This window comes from Neodiprion virginianus, chromosome 5 (assembly GCF_021901495.1).
Source record: "Neodiprion virginianus isolate iyNeoVirg1 chromosome 5, iyNeoVirg1.1, whole genome shotgun sequence".
NCBI lineage: Eukaryota > Metazoa > Arthropoda > Insecta > Hymenoptera > Diprionidae > Neodiprion > Neodiprion virginianus.
Genome location: NC_060881.1, coordinates 2,331,067 through 2,346,224, shown reverse-complemented (window position 1 = coordinate 2,346,224; position 15,158 = coordinate 2,331,067). Strand labels below are relative to the sequence as shown.

The 15,158-nt window shown below is 33.2% G+C and overlaps 1 protein-coding gene across 13 annotated transcripts in view; it reads right to left on the bottom strand.

The window, feature by feature from the left end:
- The window catches only part of LOC124306480 (RNA binding protein fox-1 homolog 2-like), a 119,189-nt gene that overhangs the window by 20,871 nt on the left and 83,160 nt on the right, over nt 1–15,158 (bottom strand). For all 13 annotated transcript variants that reach the window (XM_046767245.1, XM_046767251.1, XM_046767255.1 and 10 more), the window contains exons 7-8: nt 8,175–8,229; nt 5,513–5,533 (exon numbers count right to left, since the gene is read on the bottom strand). In XM_046767245.1, coding sequence (XP_046623201.1) covers nt 5,513–5,533; nt 8,175–8,229 — 76 coding nt within the window. The remainder of the gene's footprint in view (nt 1–5,512; nt 5,534–8,174; nt 8,230–15,158) is intronic.

The window sequence follows — 15,158 nt, the reverse complement described above, 5'->3', positions numbered from 1 at the left end:
TATATGTATACACACATGTACCGGGAGAATCTCTTGAAAGTTGAAAACGAACCGCGCAGGCGCGAGTTTTATCGACTCTTCGCGCAGGCTGGCCAACCCGAGTTTTCAGCCGTCAAACTCTTTCCGCCGGCGACGCGGTTCCTACGAATTTTCGAGGTTAGGATCTCGAACAATCGAGACGGCGACTCGGAAAGGTTTCGGAAGCATTTGTCGTCGGGGCGGAAAGTCGATTCTTCGAAGAACGGTCGGAACTCGACGCTTGCGCTCTTTGAAAATTCAAACGCAGACATTTTGCGTAGGTTGGCCCGCCTGCGTCGCGGACGAGAATATCGCCGCGGGAACGTTTCGCCGACCAATGAGATTTGATCATTCGGCGCACGCGCGGTTCGTTTTCAAGTTTCGAGAGATTCTCCCGGTATACATTGTATATAATGTATATATGTGCGTATTAAATAACGAATTGAACGTCAACCACACTGCGATCTATATTGACGTATTTATATGTACATATACCAGTGCATTATTAATATTAATGTCATTATTATCATTATTATTATTATTATTGTTATTGTTATTATGAAGGTATGTTAAATCCGATCGCCGGCCCCGAGTCATAAATACATACATACGAATAGCTACACGTGAACGATGATATATTGTGACAGATCGATAGATAAAAAAAGTGTTAATTATTTTTCGCTAGAGATGCGTCGATGTATATAATTATTGTCATCGCTATTATTAATGCAGAACAAAGAAGGATGTTTCAAACGAATGAGGACGGTAGCAGAGAAGAGAGGGGAAACAAAGAAATAGAAAAAAATTAAATAAAATATAAAAAAAAAAAAAAAAAAACCATCACAGATGTACAAATAAAACAATAGCAAAGTAAAACTTGGAATGATCGGAAGAAAAAGATGGGGCAAAAGAGAAGAAAAATGATTCACTACGACAAACGGCTGCGGCGATAACGGATCGGATAACGAGCAATACATCACATGCATGTGTTTTTTTTTTTGTTTTTTTGTTAATCTTTGCAAGATATGTGCAAACATATATATAAATATATATATATAATATTATATGCATTTAATAGCATTTGCGAGATCCCTCCAATTCTATTCAATATCTATATACGGCTGTGTATATATTTATTATAAATATACGTAAATTCGCATTCAAAAGCAGACGTGTACTTAGTAGTAATAATAATAACAACGTATTAGATTGAAAATTAGGAAATCAACGACTCTACATCAATATTCACCGTGTAATGTGAAAAAATGTTATTACCGTTGTATCTGAACAAAATAACAGATAGAAAGAGAAATGAAAACGAATAAATAAATAAACGAATAAATAAAAACAATGACAAATGATAGTAAAATATTCTTTGGAAAGTTTTCGCAATATTAGAAAATATACTAAATTGACTTGATAGCATATCAAAAAAAAAAAAAAAAAAAAAGAAAGTGATTCGCGAATCATCTTCGTACGCAATCAAGTCGTTGCTTTCTTTTTCATGTTATTTTTTAAAAAATACCGTTGTAACAAAATACTATTTATATGTGTGTACGTATTAATAATGCAGATAGCAATGCAGGTCACTACTGTATTCATTTTCTTTTTCTTTTTTCATCCTCTAGATTTTTATTTTTACTTGCGACAGCATCCAAATTACGTATTAATATTAATATTATTGTTGCTGTTGTTGATGCGAACGTGAGAAAAAAAAAAAAACCCAATAGAGAACATTCAGCAAGAAACCAAGGTGAGAAAAGAGAGACACACGAAAACACTGACCGATGCAAATATTATTATAATAACTGGCATGCTGTATATAATAATAACTATGTATATTATAAGAATTGATTGAAGAAAAAAAAAAATTAAGAGAAAATAGATTTGAACGTAAACACGATTTTTTTGTATTTTTCAATAAAAAATTCTTTATTCATCATTTCTTTTTTGTTTGTTATTAGTTTTTTCTTTTTCTTTTTTTTTTTTTTTTTAAATTAAACTCTTAATTTTATATCAAGTTATATTGGTCGTTGAGATTTCTTTTCTCCTTTGTTTTGGTCTTTTTTTTTTTTTGTTTTCGTTTTTTAACCTTATTTCAATTACACCTAAAACGCAATTTTGTACAGCGATTTTCTTTGAAAAATAAGAAAAATTAAAGATTGAATGAAAAAAAAAATTAGTAAAAAAAATTAAAAAAAAAAACAAAAAGGATCACAAATCTTACAGTTTTTACCCTCGTAAATGACGAGTGATAATTAGTTCGGCATTTTTTTTTTTTTTTTTACGTTGTTTTTTTCTTTTGCCATCAGTCTTTGAACAAAGATTGTATAAATATACGTATCAGAGATAGGAAAAAAAAAGGAACAAAAACATCAAACTATAACGGAAAAAAAAAATAAGAAACATAACCTTACGATAATATACCCTAGTTGTTAACAATGTTACTATTATTTTCTAATAAATGTCTCACTGTATTTAATATTACCCTGTATCGTTTCTCCGCCAAATATATCAAAATATGTACCTCGATAAAGTGAGAAAAAAAAGTTGTAATTGGCGTTTTCTTTTCCCTTGGTTCTTTTTTTTTTTTTTTTTTTTTTTCGTTTTTCTCTCCAGTTATAATATAATTCTAATTAAGGAATGAAAAATTCAGTCTGCGATTATCATATTATACAACAATCTTAAACCTAACTACTATTACGATACAATTCTGAATACAAAATTGTTCAATTGTGGCATCGAAAATGAAGAATTGATTAAAATTTAAAACAAACTGGGCAGACATGTATTTATATATGTATATGTGTGTGTGTATATATAAATACATGTCTATGCATGTACGTACGTATATAGATAAATAACTATACGAAATATATTATATTATTATTTATACCCTGTACTCGTTTCACTAAACCTAAATATACGGGATAATTTCAACGTCGGACATGTTGTTTCTTTTTTTTTTTTTTTCCCCCGCAACGAGAGAGGCAACGGAAATATAAAAAGTAACAGAAGGTTGAAAAAAAAAAAAAGAGAGCGAGAGAGGGAAGACGAAAAAAAAAAAAGTAATAATGCAACCGATTCATTGACTGCGCAAATTTAATTTGTCGACAATCAGCGCCGTTTGGCAGGTACAAGTTTTTTCTACTTTAAAAAAAACAAAAAAAAAAAAAAAAACGACGCAAAATGCCCGACGCTTTCGTTATCCCGATTCTCCGCAGTGTAATAATAGTTTTTTAGACCATTGTTTGTTTGTTTGTTTTTTTTTTTTTTTTTGTTTTTGGGTCTTGTCCCAAAACTTTCGTTTCTTCCCCGCAATTTCTCAAGCGTAGAAAAATCCTACGTTCTTGACTTATGTATGCATACGTATGCGTATACATATGTATATATATGTAGGTATCTTCATGTGTATAAATTATCAGATAATTAATAATTATCGTATGTATAATATATGTAATACCAAGTACCGTCGAATCTTCGCGCGGCCTATCACTGACTATTAAATATCACGCGATCTGTGCGCACGCGTCGGAGTGGAAAAAAAAAAAAAAAAAAAAAAAAAACGCATTTAATCTCTATATGCACAGTATACTCATGTACATGTGGGTATATATTATAATAATAAAATTAATGGTGACTAACGATTATACCCTGGAATAATTAATATCACTTTGAATAATTACCGCACCTAATATCCTATATCGTACGTTAAAATGTGGGATATAACAAATTGTTATATGAATTGGTACGATGATATTATTATAGAAAAGGGGGGATGGTAAGGGTTGAGGGTGGAGGGCGGACTGGAGGTCGGACGTCAATGTGAAATAAAAGTTGAATAAAAATAGAATAAAATAAATAATTAGGCAATAAACAAGATCTTCGATTGTAATGAAAAAATAATTTTTACCCACCTTTGAGATCGTTGCGTCGCGGCAAAACATTTCTCTCTCTCTCTCTATATATATATATGTATTTTAAATATGTACAGTATATTATACCTGTAAAAATATCTGGAATGCTATATACTTGTAGTATAGAATAAAAGTTTTCCGTAAGAATATAGTTCAATATCCTTCAGTTCTCGAATACCGATATTTAATATACCTTACCGATATGCGTATATTATTTAGTCGTCAGTGTTAGACCGACGCGTAGATTTTTGATGTTGTTCTTTTTTTTTTTTTTTTTTTTATTCCTTTTTCTTTTCCACGGTCATCGATGCGACGCAAACTCGAGAAGATTTCAAAAATTGGCAAGAAAAGAAAAAAAAAAAAAAAAAAAAATGCAAGCATACCAGTAATAGTAATAATAACAATAACAACAACAACAACAACAACAGCAACAATAACAATAGTAATAATAATACTGTTCTAGTTTCAAACTCCCAACGCCGTGGACAATCATATTCTTCGCGTTGTCTTTCGAATTGCATTTTTTTCGCACGAGAAGAAAGTATACCCACATTATTGGTCGTAGTTTTTCACTCATTCTTCAAAATAAAAATCAATCAAAAGTACGCGTCGCGTCGAATTCCGTTGAAAAAAAAAAAGAAAATACATGTATAAAAATAATAATAATAATAATAACAACAACAACAACAATAATTGCTGTGAGAAACGAAGGGACCGGTGCAATAATTTGTAAAATTAAAGCTTCTCCCCCCCCTTTTCTCTCTGCTCTTCTAATATTATTATTATCATTAATATTATTATCATTATTATTATTAATATTATTATTATTATTATATAGCACATCGATAAATTGACGTCGATTTAGTCTTCTTTTTTCATCTTCTTTCCCCTGACACGTAATTATAATAATATCGAATAATAAACTCTACGCGTACAAAGAAAATCATCATCTCGGAAGATTCCTTTCTTTCTTTCTCTGTCTCATTGTTTTTTTTTTTTTTTTTTTTTGTTTTTTTTTGTTTTTTTAATGGGGTTGGGCTTGGTCGTGGCTTGCGGCGGCTGTGGATTTTCATCGAAATGATCATTAAGCACTATACCTATCAACTAATCTCTTTTTGTTAAAAAAAAAAAAAATAAATAAATAAATAAAATAGATAAATAAAACCCGTTACCAAATATCGTTTGTACGACCTCTGTGCTAATCGATGGTATTTTACTTTCATTGAATATCGGTAAATAATTCTGTGCTATAAAAAATGTCTCTGTTAATAACAATATCGAAGAACATCAATGACAAGAGTTCATCATCATCATCATAATCTTGGTTAATTTACACGGGTAATTCGTGTAAAACGCGGGAAAATTATAGTCACCCCTGTTGAAATATTGGAAACGAATTGAATTTCTTTCGTTACTTTCTCTTTGTTTGTTCGTTTGTTTCTTTTCTTTTTTCCTCGTTTTTTTTTTTTTTTTTTTGTCTCTAATTATCTGAATTTACGAGAAACCGTGACAGTTCTCTCGTATCTCAGAGTAGAGGGTGATCAATGCCTCTTCAGGCACGTCGTGGATGCACCTACCCTCTGGCCACTGGACGCATACTGAAACACACATGAAATAAGGAAAAACTATTAACAAAACGGTATCAACGATAACCTACGTTGCAAATTTTCAAAATCATCATCGTCATCGTCATCATTAACCCATTCCTCTCACCTTCCATACATTTTATTGAATTAAAAATAAATAACGGGAGTAAAGAGAACGGAGCGAATGTGCAGCTGCGATTTCTTAGTTGAAACACAATTTGAGGTGAACAAGGATTGTACAAGGAGTATGGGAGAGAGATTGAGAGAGTGTGTCAAGCCAAATTTATAATTCGATTAAATCCGGTCAAAAAACTCTGTGCAAGAGTTGTCGGGGTCGTAGATTGAATTTCATTTAGTTAATTTTCAAAATCTGATTTCAAATTCGTAATCAGCCATCCCAAAAACCCCTGGACAAAATTTTTTCTCCGGATTCGGTCGAATTTGAAATCTTCGTCCGCCATTTTGAATTGTTTTAAATACGTTTTCAGATTCGTAATCAGCGACCCGAAAGAAAAGTTCTCTGAATGCACGAAAAAAAAAAAAAAAAACAATGAATATAAAATAGGTGGTAAGAATATTTGCCACAATGACTCAAAGGGTAAAAATAATTGTTCGTCGCGATCTCTAATAGTTGCAAGTTCAAAGTGAAAACTATTAAAAAAAAAAAAAAAGTAAAACAAAATCTTGACACGAATTGTATATAAAAGTCATTAGCGATAACGATAAACCTCCTCGACAATCGTAAATATACAGTTGTCCGTTTTTCCTTACAAACCGTGAATGTTTATAATAACAATAACGCGTTTCGAAACTGTGCAACAACTTGCAAGCTTCCCCTGATTGCAGGGATTTAAACCTAACATGATTAAGGAACGATTTGATCAAGGTGTGAAATCGTAATTACAATTAGCCCAGCCTCTGATTGGTAATTACCAACTGTTAATTTCCTCCCTCTCTCTCTCTCTCTCTCTCTCTCTTTTACACACACTCTGTCCGTCCACCAATTCCGTCACCTTTCCGTCTTCGCTGATTGTATCAGCTCAAGAATCACAGCGAGGAAGGCTGAAAATAGGACGGAAAAGAGACGCTTTTTATACCGAGTGTTTCAACGATTTTCGTATCTCAGTTAAAAATATTACGTCTCGTGTGCAAACAACTGAACTCGTTTTTTTTTTTTTTTTCTTTTTTTCAGTTTTTTCCAATCTCGTCATCGCGATATGATTTTGGGTGAAAAATGGCAATTGGTGAAACAAGAAAAACGCAAAAATAAAAAGACACACGCTGCATCTGCCTCCCTCGACAAACGGATGGGGAAAAAAATTCGAGTGAATTAGACATCTCGCAATCAGCTTGATTAATGAATTTATCCCACAAACCGGCCTGTGAGCTTGAAAAAAAAAAAAAAAAAAAAAAAAAAAGAACAAAAACACGTTCAACGATCCTTATCAACAATTCTTTCAACGCTATTTCTAAACTTCTTTTTCATATTTCTTACGCGTAATGCGAATGAAAAATTTTTCACGAAAGAAAAGACAAAAAAACCTTTTCGTACCATCCGAACGACCCTCCTCAACCATTACTACCACTACCGTAAGTTACAGGCAATAAAATAGCAAGTGGCAAACCCAAGAGAATGCTTTTTGTTGTCTTTCTTTCTTTCCTTATTTTTCTCGGACGGATGGGAGAAGAAAATTTGTCGAAGAAAATAAGAAGTTGAACGGGCCAAGTTGCTAGATTGGTTTTTTTCCCCGTTCTCGTTTTTCTTTCTTTTTTTGTTTTTTTTTTTTTTCTTTTGTTTTTTGTTTTTTGTTATCGGCAGCCGGCAAATATGAGCGGCAACGCGCCGTCACCTGCGACAAATCAAGTCTCGCACAACCGGCGGCGAAGGGGGAAAAAAAAAGGGAAAAAAAAAGAAAAGGGAAAAACCGAACCTGCAAGAGTAGAGCCTCGGAAAAACTTTGTAACCCGGCAAACTCGTCGTAGAGTTCTTATTACACCTATATTATACTTTGCAGGTGTGCGTCGAGAGGTGAGAACTAAAAAAAAAAAAAAAAAAAAAAGTTTCGTCGGCTGCGAGTAGAAGGAAAACATTTTAGAAACTCCGAAACGTTTCGCCGACTTTTTTAACTTTAGTTTTTTGTTTTTTTTTTTTGTTTTTTGTTTTTTTTTCCTCTCCCTTCAACCCCGTAAGAAAACTTTCTTCTCGAAAAATATCACAGCTCGTTAGTTATACGATTAAATCGTGCTGAATCGCCCACATTTACTACAATCGAGTATTTGCTACAAAATTCGATGATTGAGAAGAAAGGCAAAAAAAAAAATTAGTTCAGTCGGGAAAAATTGCAAGTGCAAAAAAAATTAAATCTGTATTTAAATACCAACGATGTTATTTATTATCAAGGATTCAAGGATTGGAATAGGGAATTCGGTGAAAATTACCAACGACTCGGTTCAAGTTTCTAAATACGTAAAAAAAAAAATAGATAAATCGGACATGACGATAATAACAATGACCATGACGATGACGGCTGTGAGAATGAAAAACTCGTTCGTTCCAATAAAAAATGCGTATTAGGATAGTTTTTCCATTCCATACTTTTGCATCGTTATCATATGATAGAATAATAATGAAAACATTATATAAAAATCCTACCGTTCGGCACCGTCGGTGGTTTTTTCGTCTGGACTCTCGCTGTGGCGTTGTTCACCTGAACAGTTAACGAATCAGTATTAGTGAAATCAGTTATTCGTCGCCTTTGATGGATGCATATGATCGTGTTCCATTATTTTTTTAATTTTTTTTTTTTTTTTTTGTCGTTACAAAGAGTCGACGCACGATCGTTGAGAAATTGTCGGGGAAAAGTTGAAAGATTGAAAGAAACGCTCGAAACTTTCGGTATTTCGCATTTTTTTCATTTTATTTTATTTCGTTTTATTTATTTATTTATTTTTTTTTTTTTTTTCCACGTACCAATTATTTCTAGGAAAAAAATCATGCGATAGAGTGAATCGCGAAAAAAAATGTTCCGGTCAATTTCACAAGCCGTGGGTAAATCCTGTGTGTATTTAACAACTGTGTATAAATAATAATAATTGTTATTACAATAGTAACAATAGTAATACTAATAATTACAAAACGTACAATCACGTATAGTTTTGAAAAATCTTGAAACGTGTCATTATACGTCGTGACCTGTACAATGTTTAATCTGTTATCGCTGAAGTGAAAGAAACGAAAAAATAAAAGAAAAGAAAAGAAAAAAAAAAAAAAAACGTGATTGTAGGTTCGTCTGTGATTTTGAATTTTTTTTTTTTTTTTTTTTTTTTTACCTCATCTTTTCAAACGCGTCTATAATAATTGAGTAAATTAAATTCAAATCACGAGTAACGTATAACTGTAACGAATAAACAAGTATAATACGAAAAATTTTCGAAAACACTGAATTTGTCTTGTATCGAAAAAGTCTTAAATAATGCATTTTTTTTTTTTTTTTTTTATTTCTCTCTTCATATTCATATTCATATTCATTTTCTTTTTCCCCTCAGACGTAAAAGATAATCGTATATATTTGAAAATACGAGGTAAAATAACAACAAATCTAATTCGATACAATATTCATTCGGTGTGTGCAGAGCTGCAGTTTCCGAGATTTCGAGTCGGTACGTTTCCCGAATTTAAATTCTCCCCTTCACAAGAAGTGGAAGTAAAAGAGAAAAAGAGAAAAAAAAAAAAGAAAGAAAGAATAACGCGTATCTGCCAGAGGAATAACGGGAATAACAAGAATGACGTGAATCCTTAGTGAGAAAGACTTACGCGGAAGACTGCATGGCGACGATAAAATTCTCAAAGTATGAAACGTTACGAAGAAAATTCGAGAAACGTTCGCTCGGCTTGCTCTTCGTGATTCTGCACGAGTAAAATAAAAATTCCGCACTCTCCGACTTCGGTGGCAAAAAAACTAATAAATAAAAAAAAACAGGAAAAAAAAATATAGAGATTATAAAGTTTCTTGCTCCGAAGAAAAAAGTCTTCTTACATTGTAATAAACGTGACTTGAATAATAATTTCTACGTTATTGTTTATCAAAATCAAATCTTTGGATCATTGATGCGTAAGAATTTTATTTACCATCGTTACGACGACTCAGTTCTTATCCAAGTCGGAGAATACGAAACTAAAAACGTTGCCGAATGCAGTTCAATTCGATTTGCCGAATACTGAGTAATAATAATAATAATAATAATTCATTATTCATTACAATTATATTTGCAAATGAGCGAGAAGATGTAGTATAAAAACAAAGATAAGAAATAACCGAAACGCTGGAAAGATGACGAAATACGAATAAAAATATTTCAAATTCATGTAACTCCGAAAAAAAAAAAAAAAAAAAATATATATATATACATATATATCGTTAATAATTGGACGCAAGTCGATTTAAATTTTTGAAAATCGTTGGTGAAATTCGCACGTCCGTTGCAGTGACGAATGAAAAAAATAAAATAAAATAAAAAAAAACTTCGAAATCAATTAAATTATGGAGTTTAGATTTTACATCGTTGAATACATACGATACAATATTACGTCGGCAAATACGTAGGAACTGCATTCAACACGTAATAACAATCCATCCTGAACGATACAATAATAATTATCTTCGCGCAGGATGCTTGAGTAAAAATAAAAGAAATAAAATTCTTGATAAAAATATTTGTATATTTGTATATATATATATATACACATTTATACTAACGCATACGTTTTTGTTCTTTTTCTTTTTTACTCTCGCTCTACCGATTTCATCCAATTTCGTTTCGGTTTCGCGCAATTTCTTCGACGTTTTTTTCTTTTTTTTTTTTTTCTTCTCCTTTTTCTTTTCAGGAATAATACAAAAAAAAAATATCATCTCTCCGATGCAATTTCGTTGCCAATCGCATAGCCGGCAGTCGCCTGTTTTTCACGTGAATTGCATAAACTTTCGCAAAACCATTAACGTGAATTGTTTAATGTGCTCGTATACGGTGATTTAATAAATTACCAAGACAGAGGATCGGAGATAAATTCCGGTCTCGATTAGCTCGCAATTCCGACGGATTTCGCACCCCCCCCAACCATGTCGGAGGAAAGTTATCGAGGTCCCGGCGGCAAACGTGCGCATAATTTTGGTTCAAATTTTATGGGTTATGTCCGGCAGGCGGACGTTGCACAAGTTGTTGTTACTCGACGGTGAATAAGAAGAGAGAGGCGGGCAAGAAACGGGCAAGAAGCGGTAGATCCTCGTCCTCGACATCGTCCTTAGCAAGTCAAATTTATGGAGATGAAGAAACATAGCTGAAGGAAGAATTTCCCGATGAGAATAGGTTAGGTTAGGTGGGTTTTGGTATGGTGGAATTACGATCCAATAGCTATACGTAGAGGCGAACGAAGGTTGCGATAAATTGGCTAAATCATGTCGCAGGTACGACGATTATTATTCATCTTACGGTAGAGAGCCGCTAACGAATGTCGGAAGTCTCTTTTCCCCCTCCTTCTCTCTCTCTCTCTCTCTCTCTCTCACTCTCTCTCTAGCTTTCGTATATCGATCAGCCCCCGACATGACGCAAGCGTCTCTGCTCGTCGTTGCCTTGGAAAAGGTTGCGATTTTCGAGGGTAGGAATCTTTGCTAAGCGCAGCCTCGGAGCACGGTCGAATGTTATATTGCGTAACAAGGAGGGGAACTAGGTGTTTTTTTTTTTTTGATTTGTAACGCGAGTCGGAAACGAGTATCGAAAATACGCGAGGCGAAAAAACACGTGGCACGAAATTGAGGTTAGGATAGCGTGACGTCGGATTTTTCAGCTACGGCGCATGCGCGGAGTACGGAAAGTGCCACTTTTCAACTCCTAGGACTTGAAGGTCTTGAGCGGTGGTACTTTGTGTACGGGGAAAAGAAGCGTGGAAAAACGCGTAAAACACGCTAGCGTTACGTATAACAGATTTAACGAAGATTTTATATCTGTTGAATAATTTTCCTAGTTACCTGAATTTCACTGGCTGTCGTATCTGAACGTCCGGAATATCGCGTAACACGTAATCAGGATGACGTGGAATTCCAAAATCCATTTTCTAAAAATTCCCAAACATTTTTTTCCGCAAATATGCTGTTCAACGTAACACGTAGAGAATTGAGATAAAATTAAGTTACTTCGAAGTGAAAATCGTGAAATTATTTCTCCAGTGTCAAACGAATCGACATTTAATTTATCGTTAATTATTATTTACAGAACTGAGATAATTTTGACAAAAAAAAAAAAAGATACACTCGTATTTTTCCAATATTTTCCTTGACTTTGGTGAGTATTTGAAGAATTCGCCCGAATTGTCCAAAGATTAAATATTTCCTCATTTCGCGGTTTGACGTCGTCACCCTGCGTATATTAGAATATATCTACAAGCAAACCTAACCTAACATAGCTACGTGTTTTGAAAATTTTCTCATTCAACGTAACCCAACATTTTCATTTAATCTAATCCAACCTAACCTAAGCCATTCGCTTATAAATTCTTGAAGCAAGAAAGGAGGGGGAGGTGGAAAAATGAAGGAAGAAAATTGACTTTGGCAAGACAAATATTTGCTCTAGGAATAAACGCGAGAGAGTTTCGGGTATTTGAGGTCCTAACCTAGACCCGTGTAACAAGTTTAACATGAAGAGAGAGCTTGTTTAATTACTTATAATTCGTTACCCCGTCTCAAAAGTTATTGTTTTCAATTTTGTGCAAGAATAGTTATAATAATGAAAAAAAAAAAAAAAAAAAAGACTTCAAACTCCCCGATAAGAGAAAATATAATCATTGCAAACGATTTCAACACTGGAATATCGAGAGAATTCAAATCGTGTGATGTTATTTTAATCGAATTTTCTTCAAACATAATCTACGTATAATTTGACCTAGATTTTAATTCAACAAACTGACAAAAGGAAGGAAGGAGAGAAAATATATTACGACAATTTTTCATCTCGCTTTGTTATACCTGCAATCAAAGTAAAGCTTTTCGTATTACTTCACCTTCTTCACCCTTGCCGACTATAATATTTCTCCCCCTCGTACGAAACGTGATCCCGAGGTGAAGGAGAGAAAAGATATTGCATAAAAAAGAAAAATGATAAAAGGTAAGGGTGAAAAAGGAAACGGTCGTTACTTCTTTGGCTCGTTTTGCCCTTAATTTACGCCTCTGTACGGAACCCTTCATTTCCACCGGAAGTTACATCCCACGTTTTCCATTTTTATCATTCTGTTAGTTAGTTTTTTTTTTTTTTTTTTTCCCACTCCTCCCCCAGGAATTCAGAGCTCCTCGTGAAGAAGAAACTGCGGCACGTTTAAGAGAAATTTACGAGTATCGCGGAAACGTGACACGGTCGAAAAGAATATGACGGCGTGTAACTTCTTTCGACAACCTCCCTTCCTCGCGTCTACTTTTCTCATCTCGAGGGGTAAAAATTCTCCTTTCCCTTCGGGTCTCTTGTATTTTTCCAAAAAAAGGAAAAAAAAAATTCCTCTCATCGCTGTGGGATTACTTTTTATTCCAACAACACTAATCCGTACGTTAATTCTTTTCTCTTCTTATTAAAAACGAAACTACAAACGCTTGAAGATGGAGAAAAAAAACAAATTGGCTGAATCTGATAAACTAACAACAATAATAATAATAAATAAATAAATAAATAAATAAAAAATATCAGTGAATAATCGTTGTCCGATTAATTTCCCACGCGGACACGCAAGCTTCGCAACTTTCTATTTTCCAAATCTAATCGCTGAGCAATTTTCATTCCCACCGTAAATTGTATCAACGGCCTTGATCAGCACATTTTTAATATCATCGTGGTTCCGGAAATTGAACGACGAAATTGCACAGTTGTGTGTATATATATATATATATATATATACATATTATATATATATATGTATACGTATATATGTATATACGTGAAAGAAAAATTACGGTGGATAAATTTTTCCTTGGGTAAATTATAAATACAATAAAACATGATACATATGTATCCGTAATACGAGCACATAAACATTAATAATCTCTCTCTAATTTATGCGAACACAAATTTATATCATCAGATCAACAGCTGAGAATCATAAAACCTTATGTTATAATTAAAAACAACATTTAATAATCGAATTGCAGTTTCGTCCCTGTTTATTATTGTAAATGGGAAACATGTCTTTGTAAAATTTTGCAATCCACGTGCAGCGCAATTTTCTACCGACTAGCAATAAATGAAGGTTGTACTTATTGTACTGTAGAGTTCTAGAAGTTTGCATTTCTTTTTTTTTTTTTTTTTTTTTTCTCCGGAAGAGGAAAAGAAAACGAAAAAACAAGAACGTCCTGATCGAAAGAATTGAAGAGACAAAAAAAAAAAAAAATGATTAAAATATAGACACAACGTCGACAATGACGATACTAAACACTAAATCGTAACAATATAATACCAATAATATTACAGCGATAATAAAAATAAAAAATGACAACGTCAATTCTTGTATAAATAAAATTGTTGAAGTATATTTCTTTCATTTTTTTCTTTTTTTCCATCATTAATATTATTAATTTATTTTCTTTTTTTTTTTCATCAAATCTGTGTTCAATAAGAGAGAGCGAACATTCTTTTCGGCGATCTTACCTTTTTTCGACACACCGTGAGGCCGATCACTGAGTATTGTCTGTGTGTCGATGTCTTTGTCTCTTTCTCTCTCTCTCTCTCTCTCTCTCTCTTTCACTCTCTCTCTTTCTCTCTCTCACGTTCTTTCTCTCGCTCTCTCTCCCTCTTTCTCTCTCTCTCTGTTTTTATTTCTCATCGTCATTTTAATTTTTAGCGTTTGTTTTTTGGGTTTGTTTTTGTTTTTTTATTGTTTTTCATTTTCATTTTACTTCGTTTCATTATTTAGCTTTGTTGTTACAGTTTTTTGACATCGTGATCCTTGACGTTTACTAGTTTTATTTTTTTTCAATCGATTACCTTCTACCGCACAAAACTGTCTTTCTCTCGATCGATCTTATCGATCGACGGTTTGTTGATTTGTCTTTTTTTTTGTTTTTTTGTTATCCCACACTCGCACGAGTTCATCTCGCAGATTCAGCGGACAGGCGCACATCTCTACAAACGAGGGGAACAAAAATTAAGACGACACAACGTATATAAATTATTACGATGCGTAAGCGAAGTCCGGAAACTTGTGGTCATTTTTCATTAACAATTTTTTCATTTAATCCTCGCCGATATTGGTCGGATTTTTTTCTCTTACTTTTTTTCCTTTTCATTTACTCGTCGTTATTTACTTCACAATATATTTTGATACACCAGATACGATCTCACGCTCGTTTTTCTTTCTTCCTTGTAAAATTCACTTCTTTTTCTCTCTCTCTCTCTCTCTCTCTCTCTCTCTCCCCCCATCTCTTGTCAAGTTATCATTTTTTTAAGATCAAAGATGATTGTTTTCACTTCTTTCTTTTTTAATTTAAGATTCTTACCAACTGTCTGCTCCGCCATTCGTATCCATGATTTTAATTTACTCCGGATAATAACTCTACAGATGTAGCGCGGGGAAAAAAAAAAGAAAAGAAAAAAAAAAAAAAACAAT